The 12,757-nt window shown below is 41.0% G+C and overlaps 1 protein-coding gene across 1 annotated transcript in view; it reads right to left on the bottom strand.

Moving 5' to 3' along the window:
• The window catches only part of ephb2b (eph receptor B2b), a 125,489-nt gene that overhangs the window by 76,945 nt on the left and 35,787 nt on the right, over nucleotides 1-12,757 (bottom strand). Inside the window, exon 2 of the mRNA XM_062443860.1 lies at nucleotides 1,037-1,116. Within this exon, the coding sequence (XP_062299844.1) occupies nucleotides 1,037-1,116 (80 nt within the window). The remainder of the gene's footprint in view (nucleotides 1-1,036; nucleotides 1,117-12,757) is intronic.

Raw genomic sequence — 12,757 nt, 5'->3', positions numbered from 1 at the left:
TAATGTTAGGAATTAGCAGGGAGGAGATAACATGCCCTCAGGTTGGGAGAGACGAGGTTGTCCAAAATTATTGCTGAACAACTTTGAAGTTGTATTATGGAACTGTTGAAGGCCAACTCTCTATGCTGCCATTTTTTTTGTGCAAAAAGACACAGCATGATAGAGTATAATTCAAACCATCTTTAATACAAACCACAGAAGCATAAATAATTGAATAAAATCGGCAGTGGTTTTTTGAAATGCACCAGCAAATAAGTCTACAACATTTTTTCTCTCTTTTGGAGTCATTCTAAGAAGTCTAAATCTTGTGGTGGGGAAAGAAGTGAAGGAGACTGAGACTTTGGTTTTGGCTGCTTTAAGTGGGCCTGGCTTGCATGTGGCTAGGAGCAACCAATTCCCTGGCAAACCATGTGGAAATACTGTGCATCAAACACCAACAGGGTCTATATAACACGTAGCTTCTAGCATGGCACACACACACAAGAATTCAGCTTTAAGTTTATGATTGTTCATTCATTCTGTGTTTGTCATGAACCATAAAGTTCAGATTGGGTTAAATGTTCAAAACCAGGATTATTAATGGAGGAATAAACCGAATAAATATGGCACTGGAGAATAGTCAAATGTAGGAATAAAAATTTAATTTTCTTTATTAAACATCTACTAATGTGGACTCACATCACTCAAATCTAATTATTTCTATTAGCCGCACATTCACAATGTTTAATATTCCACATCTTGTTTTTTGGTGAAATAATTTATCTCACTCTGGGGAGCAGGCTGGTTCATTAGATGATCTTTGACCTTAAAGTGAGAAACCAAAACACTGGCACCAACCAGAAATAAATGTATCATGGGGGATTGAACAAATATACACGAGTTGCACTTTTACATCTAACAAAAGAGAGAGGGCGACCCCACACCTTATCTTTGTCTCAATATGCAATTGTATTATTACTTAAATAATAGTTCAGTAATTGAATTAAACCTTAATTATCAGAGGCAAAACATACTGAAAGCAGAGCATGTCACTTACGCTGTTGTCACTGGTCCCTGACACGGGGTAGACTGTCCAGCCCAGCTCCGCTGTGGCCGTGGTGGAGTCCATGAGCGTCTCTGTGGAGAAAAGAAAGGAGAGACGGCGGTCAGATAATCTCCTGACAACATCTAAAATGGTTCTGCTGTTAAATGGAAACCAGTATTAGAAACATTTTGAGAAGAGGAATATACGCAGAAAGTGATTATTATACAATACGCAGATATATTAATTAATGTTTTCTTTGCTTCTTTCTTGTTGTATGAAGGAGAACACATTTTGTTCATACATGTTATTTAAACATTGTCACGTAATTACTGTAGAGCATATAAAGTACAGATAATTGTTTACACAGGCATAGTGAACAACATTTTTGATCATCAATTAATTGTTTAATTAGTTTATATTATTATTATAATAATAATTTTAAAAAAATCCTGGTTGAACTTTGAGAGGATTTTCTGCTTTTTTGTTGTTTCATTTTTGAGTTTTATTCTTTTTGTCGGACACATTTAATTAAATTCAATTGTTTTTATATAGCACCAAATCACAACAAAAGTTATCTCAAGGCACTTTTCACATAAAACCGGGCTAGACCGTACTATTACATTTTATTTAGCAATACTCTGTAGTAACCTTAGGCTCTGAGGCCTTTCAGTGTACACGTCTCTGCTTTTTCTGATGTCTTACAGGCTGAACGATTTAGCAACAAAAATAACTGACAGAGTAATCAATGGTGAAAATGATCATTAGCTGCAGGCCTATTATAGATAACCACACTGAGACAATCCATGTGTTGCTTTAAGGAACAGACAGATTTCTAGTTTTGATTTTAGTAGTTTCATAACAGGTCATACATATCCCAGCCAGCTGAACAAAGCCATCAATCCGTGTGACTTTGTAGGGAATATAACAGACTGGAAAAGCAAATCTCCACGGCACAGAGGAGGGGCTGTGGATTAACTAGTGGAAAGAAACACCTCTGGTAATTGGGGTCAAAGACAATGTGCCTCCTGTCTGTCATGAGGTCCTCATGACAAACATACCACCAGCCTGACCCAACTGTCTGTCCACGCTTCATATTTTCACCTTGTGTCCCGCTGTACCTGAGCCCTCATGCCCTCTTTTTTCCATCACTGACTTCCCCCTCAGCTCTCCTCTTAAGAGGGCAGATCTAATGAATTTCTCCTGCTGATTAGGCCTGTTTCAGTCTTGCACTGCTGAACTGCAGCAGATGAAGACAGCATTCATCAGGTCCGATGTGTCAGCTGCAACTCCAAAATGCCACAGAGGGATTTAGAAACCCCCTCCCTCTGACAAACACGGCTACCAAGCTTAGCATAAGCCACATACGGTGACTGGTGATACAGATCTGGTGAGCAGTTGAATGTGGTGGTGTGATATGAAGAGACCACATTGATCTTCATAGTGTGGGTTAATTAAAAGTAAATCCTAATGAAGAAACAAAGCAGAGCAGGTAAAATCATAGAGCGTATAAAAAGTCTTTGTGAAATGTACTACACAGTGAAAGCAACCAAAAATGGAACATCTGAAATTACATCTCCTGGGATTTTGTTTAATGCTCACTGCACACTCAGCTCTGTACCAGCATGCAGGATATTTTAGAGACTTCCAGTTGTTTCATAACCCTGGATTTCCTCTGATTTATATTCCAGCAAAAGCCACAGCTTTTAATTAACAGGCTCCACACGCATCAGTTTATTTCAGGGCCTTCTGCAGACTTTCCCTGTCTCACCACTACTCACAAGACATAATACTAGATTTCACATCCTATTCAGTTATCACAAAGCCCAAATCGTATAATTAGGCAGATGAGACTGCAATTGAGCAGCTATTGATAACCTTGTGTGTGACTCTGAGCAGAGCAGCCTACATGGGTGTTAGGCAGTGAAATGGTAATTATCCCCCATAATGATAACGATAATTAGTGGAGGAGTAAAGTGAGAATAATGAACCCCCTCTGTGGTGGTTTCGGGAGTGTTGTGGGGGAACGGGGAGCACATTTCCCCAGGAATGTTAACACAGACTGGGTGACACCCAACCCTCTCCCCTTCCTCTTTTTTTCCCCCCGCTTTTTCAGCTGCATATTTCACCAATTTCTACCTGTTTTTTCTTCTCACCACCAGATCTTTTATTTTGCTCCTTTCTTAATATCTTTCCCCTCTCTTGTTTCTCCCTTCTTTCTCACCTCTTTCCCCTCCTTTATTCACACAGAACCTCATACCTTTTTTTCTTCCTTTCCCTCCCTTCCTCTCTCTTTCATGCTTTGTGTCTCTCTCCTCCTATCAGCCATCCCGCATGCTGGACAAGCAGCACCTCACCCTGAAAGACTGATCACTTTTCTTCCTCCCGCTGTCTGCTCTTCAGTCCTGGCAGCCGAACCGATTCATTCCCACCCGAAGAGCGGAGCAGCACATACCTCACCATTGTCAGCCACCACCTCGTTCACAGTGTGAACCCCCAGCCGTGGCAGAGCATGGCTGCTCAGCAAGACATCGTTGGCTATTAATCAGGAGGAGGACAGGTTGTAGAGGTGCTCGCTTGAATCCAACCTCAGAAAAATCACTTATTTTTGTTTTTGCTTTTGTGCACTTTTGTTGCGTCTTGTCACCTCACTTCTAACTTATTCAATACTTATTAATATCATCTTTCCATAACCTTGACAAGTCCAATGAGTGCCTAAAAAGAGCCATGAGAAAAGATGATTTTTTAAATCACGCTTTACTTGCAACACCAAAATGTGTTTTTCAGTAGGACACGTCCACTGCTCTAAGATCTAATGATAAATTTCAGTCTCACAATTTCCTATTCCCAGTGCTGAGTGTCTTTGCATTTTTTTGTGGCAGTGGAGTGATACATAAAAGCGTTTTAACTGTTTGAGCTCATGGGAAAATGGCCTCTAAGCTGGCGTTCAAAGACAGCAGCGATAATTCACTGTCTACACAAAGAATTAATTGTTTTTTAATATCAAACATTCATCTACGAATCTTCATATATTTTCTGAGAATTACAGAGTATATCAACAGCATTATCATAAATAATTCAAGCGTGGACGTCTTTTCTTCCTTGTCTCTTTTTATAAACTTGATACCATTGACTGTTGAGGGGACTATGAATATTCAATGAGGACTAGAGGAGTCTAAGAAAAGCCTACTAGGCTGAGAGTGCTTCCTCCAACACTTCCTGAGACTAAGGAGAGAGTTTAGTGCTGATCTGAGAGAGAGAGCTCTCCAGTGAGAGCCTGTCTGAAGTGACAGGCGGGGGAGTGGGGGTGAGGAGGAGGAGGAGAAGGGGGGGCCGTGGTCCTACAACAACACTCTTCTTCTCTAAGAGGGGTCAATGTTGCATCTCAGCTTTCTAAAGAAGGCAACAGCATTTTGAATGAGGGATACAGAGAGAAGAGCTGTTCACAGAATAGACATTTCAGCTCCAACAACTACAAGTAAGAAAATAAACATTTTACACATGCAAATATATACAAAATGCCTTCAGACAGAAAGTTATCTACACGCTTTTGTGTTCCAGTTGTTAATAAACAACATGAACACAGGATCCATTCACTTTCTCTGCACCTGGTGCTGTTCACCTCTGGTTATGTTATTTCTTTTTTTTCTGCCAGCCTGTTTCTCAACAATTGCGGTTACAGCGGTGACTCAACATTCATACCTTTTCCAAAGGGCACGTAAATCAGGATTTGACAGGCGGATGGCCAATTAGTTAGAAGATATAGACAGATTTCTGCTGCGTGAGTGATGGATGGAAACTTTCTCTACTGTCATGAATAATTCTGCATCTACACTCAACCCTCCGTCTCATTCACCTTTTCCCCCGAGCAGGAACCACAACAAGTGTGGCTTTCCAAACGAGCACAGTCACGCCGGTACATGCTTGTGTGTAATTATAATGTTTAAGAGCTGACTTATAGACACTTCTCCTCGACTTCTTTTTACGTCTCAGCATGAGGAATCCGATTTGACAACTGCTTTGCAACTTATTGCATCACTATTGAGGAAATACCCCGCATATAAATTACTTGGACATGGTAGTTCAAACCAGAATCAAAGAGAATATACCAATTTTTCAAACAAACTAGCCTATATTTAGGGCCTACAGTTTAATGAGGGTATTTCGAAGAAGCAATTGACCTCTAAAACAGCGTGAAGCAGCTTGGAGGCATGACTCCTTTTTATCTTTCTCACCAGCGGAACTGTAGCCTCTGCTCTCTATGGAACAAATCCCTTAACATTCAATTCAACGTCAACCCAAACCACATTATGGTGCTTTCCACTGCTGTGATAATGTCAGCTATAAGGGCTAAAAAGCAGCTAAACATTCTCCCTATAAAATACCACGCTATGTAAAGTACAGTTTAACCATTGCCGAAGGGCGCATGTGCATTTACTTGCATTTCACTGTACACCTGAAACCCTAGCATTTGATGGTAAATGTGGGAAGATTGCGGTATGCAGTGAAGTTGTGGAGTAACATGAGAAAGCTGTTCATTGTGCTAAAAACAGAACCCTATATAGTGGACCCAGCACGGAAATCTGCCCAGATTAAGGGGCAAAGCAATGATATGCCCCTGAGGGAGCCAGTGCCAGTGCAGAGACATGATTCATAGACTTAATGATGGACAGGGCTACTGTATGGCCTGTTGGAAAGAATAACAGCCTGTTTCATTTGGAGGGAAGAAGTGGATGGAGCCCCTGCTTCAGAGCGACTAGGCTCAACTTATCTGTCACCACAAGCTGGGCCCATTAAGGTACAGTAGAGCTCCCACCACTGTCACATAACAGCATATTCCTGTGTGCTAAATGAATTCTTAATCCCACGTTTACAATGAAACAGGGGCATTGTGGACCATGTGGCGCTGGCCCAAACCCCAGTAGCACAGCTTTTTCTCCATTTTAAAGAGTCAAACAGACAGACTGGCACACAGCCCTGGCTATCCAGGCCACTACATGGTGTGTCATTGGTGAGACATCACTCTGTCAGGGAGATTTATGTGGAGTGAAGGTTATTGTTGGGTCCTGAAAAAGGCAAGTTCACAGTTGGGATGTCTCGAGGAGCGATGAGGTAGAGCTCAAAGTTCAGGCCCACCTCATCAAGGCTGCGGAGTGGTGTGTTTCCGAGGCAAGGAAAGATGAGGGAGGAAGCTGGGCAGTTGATTTTGGCAAAGGACGGCGCAGTGTGAAATATGGTACCGCACACACAAACACGCACGCACAGAAAGTAGAGCACTCTCAGAGCACTAACTGTTGACAGAATGATACAGCATGGCGTTCCCAGGGGCCTCGAGCAGGATGTACGACAGTAATCCCTACACAGCCGAGCCGTGTTATCAGTCAGTGTAACTTTACTTGTCAGCAAGGCCAAGGGGCAACAGCCAAAAAAATGTAAGAGAAGTAAAAACTACTACCTGACATATGACTAAAAAACTGTCAGGTCCAATAGGACTGTGACTGACTTTTATTTTTCTGACAATGGAACATGGTGTTATTATTGTCCCAAATATACTGTACAGGGGGTTGTTATCTTCAACCATACGCTGGCTTTGTTTACATAGAGCTGCCTAATTGCAAAGCAAGTATTTTATGTTCTAAGTTCAAATTTAGAGATACAAAACATTAAAGATAACTTTTTTTCTTCCTCCAGATTTGTTCTACTAAAACCGACTTTGCAAAATATCCCAGAAGCTAACAGGAACAATGCTTTTTCCCCACTATTCCATGGAAAGTCAGTTATTTTTCAGAAACTACCACTGTCTTCTCATCCTCACCTCGGCTAACAACACTCCATTCTCGTGCCAATCATCCGAAAGTAAAGCTTTTCTTTCCAAGCATGAAGATGTGTTTTTGCTATTAGCGGCACCTGTAGGTGTATCATTAGTGTAGCCTCACCATTAAAATGTAGTTAGTTCTGAGTGACACCATATTTCATTGGCAGAGACACATCAATCTGAGCTATAAATTGAGAGTGGGAACAGTCACCTGGCCAATCATAAGCTGAGTGAAAGGAACCTGGCTAATAACACAGGCTAGAGGATTTATAAGTATGCTTTCCATATTTCCTCAAATCCCTGACAACCCGCCGAGACCTGTTTAACAGATCAGTACAGTTTAAATTCTGCAGTGGAAAATTCTGTAAAAACGGGTCCCACAATTTTATAAGCAGCAGCTGAGGAGAACATGCGTATGATTTAAAAAAAAGAAAAGAAAAAAGAGGCCATACAAGTGACATTCATCTATCCATCCAATCATTTTAAGTGCTGCACGAGCAATGTGGCGATCTTCCACTGCGGTGGAAATACCTGCAGCAGTGAAGTTAGACAGGCATGTACAAATCACTCTTCATCAGAGTGACAGCTTTTCAAATACCACTACTAATTGACTTGATGGAAATAATCACTACGAGCCTCCCACACCTTGCCTACAAGCCATTAGTTAAAACTGGATGATTAAAAAAAATGTACACAGCTTGTGCAAGAACATAAAGAAATCCCTTATTTCACGCTTGTGTGGTCCCTGGCTTCACAAGAGGGATTTCATTCACTCTCTCTCTCTCTCTCTCTCTCTCTCTCTCTCTCTCTCTCTCTTTCTCTCTCTCTCTCTCTCTCTCTCTCTCTCACTCTCTCTTGCTCTCTCTCTCTCACTCTCTCTCTCTCTCTCTGGTTTCTATCTCTTTCATTTTCTTAGCCTCTGTCTCTTCCTTTCGGTCGTCCTTGATTAGGCTGTACAGGTAATAACAGTGACAGGCCCTGCAGGAACCGTAAGACCATGATACGCTTGTATTAGTCCAAAAGACACGATGTTCCCCCCAGCTTAAAATATACTGGAATTGGAAATGTGGGAGCAAAGGGACCCATTTCCCCCTCCTAATTTGTCCTACATGAGATGATGTCTGTGGTAGTCAAGGGAGCAGCTATCTCCATGCCAAAGGTTTTGAATGGCAGCTCTGACAAATACCAGGTTAGCTCAGAAGGTGGAGAAGATGCGCAGGAGATATGATGCAAGAAAAGATGCTTAGAAGACAAATAAAGTGGAAATATGTAGCACACAAAGAGTTTGAGGTGTGTGTTTGCATGCTTTGGTGTGCACGTAAGTCTACGTGAAAGATTGCTGCCTCTTTTTTATTGTGACGGCCTGTCCTTGTATTTGGCTGATAAAAGGACCCCCCTCTCTCTCTCTTTATTTGATATCTGACCGAACCTCACTCCACTACATCATGTGTGCCAAGTCAAGTCATTAAAGTCTGACAAACAAATCCAGTTTATGACCCATTCTACATCATTTTAAAGAGCCTCTCATCCTCTGAAAGATCCTTTAAAACCTGTTGTAAATTCCTGTGCAGAGTCTCTGCGTCCTTATCATTTGAAGTTTAGTGATAGTTTAGTGGAGCTGTTGACCTGAGAGAGCTGAAGTTTTGTGGCAGGGCTGCAGTCTGGTAAGAAAATCCCTCCCTACAATAAACAGGTGGAGACTGTGAAATATCAACACATCCCTACCTGCTCAATCATAGCAACAAGGCCTTAAAGTGTGTAAGAAAGTCTACTCTTTTAGACGATATTTTGATGTATTTGAGTCAGTGTTTCCTAACTCAGAGGGACATGTAACCCTATCAAGTATATTTGTCAATGTGGTTTCGCTGTTTTCCAAGAAAAATTTTAAATAATATAAGTGGGGATATTCTCAACCACAATACCCCTAATACACGAGGATTGTTTTCTTCTTATTAAAGGTCTGTTAAGCAGTGAATTGTGGATTTAGAAAGTTAAGCACTGAAACATTCAACCCAGATGGTAACAGCCAGATTTCACAGACACATTCATAAAGCCCAACATGTCCTGAAAATACTGGGGAACCAACAGACCACACAGGTTGGACATTCAGATGGAAACAAACTAAATTATGTTCGACAACACGCTGCTGAAAATGTTCCACAGTTGTCTGCTTGACTAAGAATATTCACAAAATGGAAATGTGCAAGATAGCCGTTTCCACTTTCCTTATTATGTTAATTACAGAGGAATATTATCTACTCTTATTAGTAATTCAGCATCTCTAAAAATAATATAGTGTACCGAATAAAAGATAAATAGGAACCTCTGAACATTAAAAATTGCCCAAAATGAAATTAAAAAACATTTTATGTCCTCTTTTATTACAACAGACTTGAGGCCAAATAAGGTAGAGACAGTGGAGCAGTCTTATAAATTCAGCTGTATTCAAAGCTCAATGTTTAGTACTTTATTTGAGCCAGAATTATACATTTAGTTGCATTTAATCCCTTTAAAGCTTGAATTTCAGCCGCTCTATTTGGGCACATATCAAGACTGTTCAAAGATTTACCAACACCCCGCTGAGGCAAATGACAACTGAAGACAGCAGCATGTGCTTGACAAATGGGTTTTGCATGTCATCATATATCAAACAAATCTGTCTCCAAAACACCATGTTTTCATCTTTTCTTCCTACCAGGTTTGTTTTCTGGGTCAAGTACTGGGGGAGAGGGTAAAAAGACCTTTAGACGTCTTTGTGTTTACTGATAAATGTGACTCATCTAGAGCTGTAAATGTTTCACAAAATCTAAATAAATGAGTTGTCGATTCTTGCTGCAAAACTGTGTGTCTTTGTGTCAGGCTGAGTTATGATTACAAGCAATCAAGGATGCAAACACGCATCCACCATCCCACGTTCTTTTCAGGATTTTTTTCCTGAAATAATCAGCTTTCAGGAAATCAGGCTTTAATAGAATTTACAGAAACTAGACTAATGCAGACTGGAAACAGCCCAGCTTTTATTTAGCTTCACTTATTATCACTCAGGTTTGTTGTGTGTGTCTTTTAATAACTGTAATGTATCCTATTGAATGAGCAAAGATGCTGGATGCTAGCTGAATGACTGACCTTGGTCCATTCACATAACCACTTTCCATGCTGTATACATGCATAAGCATTGGTGCACCATTATAACGTGTATGTATTGTGTGACTGTTTGTGTACACATGTGGTATAACCTAGAGTCAAATTATTATTCTTTAAGATGTTCTTTAAGATGTCTTTTGATAAACTACAGTAACCACATTAACAGTCACCAAGATGTTTTCTCAGTAACGGATACAGGAAATAAAATGTAGTATATAATCTAATTTACATCCTGGTAATGACATATGGCTGAATATTTTCATAGAGCCTATAATTTTCAACAAGTGAAGCAAATGCTGCCTCTGGAACACCGGTAGCACTAAAGCCTGAAATGAGTACTGCATTTACTGATAAAATATCTATTCAGTGTGTGTTGTTGCTTTTGATTGTGAAAATGGTGCAGAACTGGTGCAGTGTTTTCCATGGTCAAAATACTGCACACTGGCACTATATAGGCTCAAAAGAAACATCTGATATAAATGTAATGCAAGCAAATGTGAGCATTTTATATGTCTTACCTAAAATACTCACCTTTTTTATTTCACTTCCAATTACAAAGAAGTGTTGGCATGTGCAGTCATGTCTTTTCGGTAACTGAGATAAAATCAATAGTTGGCTTATCATTATCAAGAATTTCATATGTGTTCAAGCACATCTGCAGCATGCACTGGTAGCAAAACAAAAAACAGCCTGTCTGTTCAATTACACTGGCAACACATTTATAATAACATATAAATCAAATAGATAACGGGTTAAGAAACTGAAATACGTAAATAGTTTGAAATAGCTACTCAACCGAATTGGCCTATAAGCCTTTTTTTCCTTGGTTCTCTATTCAGTCAGGTACAACATTTCCTGCCAGTGTGTCATGCAGAGGAATTTGAACAGTGTTATTGATGTGTGAGAGCATCACGGGGTCAAACTAGGGTAGTTGATCTCTTGCCAGTCGATGCAGCATGTCTGCCAAGAAAGTCATCAGATCACAGTTGTTTCTCTGTTTGGGCAGATATCACAGCTCTGCAGTGCACGCACACACACACACACACACACACACACACACACACAGACACACACACATAAAAACCCATCCACCTCCAAAGATCTCCTGCTAGTTAATCAATGGCACGGTGTACTTAGCCAACATAGTTTCTCACTATTCTTTTGCTTGATGTTGGAGGGCAGAATAATATCAGGACAAGAGACCTTAAATTATGTATGTGTATTAAAAAGCGATGAGGTAGGTGTAGAAAAAGGAATGATGCCGTATGCGGTTGAGCAACTCGCAATAAAATAGTGCTGTTACGGATGATATGGTATTATCATCTGAGGAGAGGGAGGCTTGATGTAAGGGTGTAATAATTTGTATTAATGGGTATCTTTACGTGTGTTTTACAATGCCTGCAGTCATGTAGAAACGGTAAAGGGAGTAATGATTTATTCTCACTTAGTGGTACACCATAGACACCGTGTCTGGCATCCCCTTCTTCTAATTTATCTCCTCTTCTCTTATCTCTCCCATCTGCCTCCTCTGTTCTGTCTCTCCTGTTTCCTCCTTTCCTTCCACAGCTCACTTTATCTCTGATCCAGCTGATTTTTTCCTCTTTTTTTCCTGCCCCATGTTCAACTCTCGTCCCTTACGCTCCTTGACCTGTGGAGGAGGCGGTTTTACCACCTAACAGCCGTGACTGTTTAACTATCACCAAGACTGTCTGTCCCCACCTCACTTTTCCTGACGGGGACCACACATTTCACGGAAGAGTGAGGCGGAGGGATCACATAGGAGGTGGATTCCAGGCCCGTGAGCTAGCTCCTCTCCCTCTCTGGCTTTGGAAGAGTTATGGGGGGGTGGGGGGGTCACAACCCTCTGGAGGTCTATAAAGCAGAGAATGGGAGGCGGTGGAAGGCAGTACCTCGGCCATATGCCTGCCTGCCTGGCTGCCTGCTGCACTGCTGGGACCATTACTGCATCCAATCACACAGACACAGAGCAACAACAGGCCTCACAATAACCCAAATATCGCTTACAGTACCAGCACCCCTAAAGCCCCTGCAATCAACATCCTTTTAATCACCGACTGCACGGCACAATGGAAATTGTGTTGGCAAACCATTAAGGCACCTTTAGGACCCTCTGTTAGTCAAACTAACATACACTGGGAGATATTGGATACCAGTGGAGCGCAAACAGAGAGCTAATGGTTTCATGGTGGTCAGCTGTGAATGAGTGGGTGAGACAGAAACTGAATAAGAGCAGGGAAAGAAAAAAAAAGCAAAGCTGGACAGCAGTGCCTTACACACTGTTTATGTGAGGTGAAAAAAAAGAAAAACACTAGACTCATTTCCACGACCTGTGTCTGTCCTCACAGCATTACTGTGTGTATCTTTCATCCCAAATCAGGACCAGCAAGAGCGAATTACACTGCTTAGTGTAGAAATTTAAAGTCTGCAGGGACAAAATTGGGTCATCTACCATTTCATAAAAGTGACAGCAACTTGAGTTACGGAGCTCACAACAAGAACACAATGATACATTTTATGAATCGTTTTAAATTAGCCTATAATAATTAACTTGAGTCCTTGTTTAACAAAATTGTAACATCTTTACAGGCAGACTCATCAATATTTTATAGATGGGGCACGCTGTGGAAACACTGCACACTGTGTCTTCTTATGTATTCTAGTCCTCACACATAAATCGATGTAGTAGGGGGCGGATACAGACTTTTTTGGGGTCAGACGCTGCAATCAAAAAAAGTTTTTAGCTTCACAAATGGTAA

This window comes from Scomber scombrus, chromosome 3 (genome assembly GCF_963691925.1).
Source record: "Scomber scombrus chromosome 3, fScoSco1.1, whole genome shotgun sequence".
NCBI classification, from domain to species: Eukaryota; Metazoa; Chordata; class Actinopteri; order Scombriformes; family Scombridae; genus Scomber; species Scomber scombrus.
Note: the sequence above shows the minus strand (reverse complement) of the source record. Positions and strands in the feature narration are given on the sequence as shown.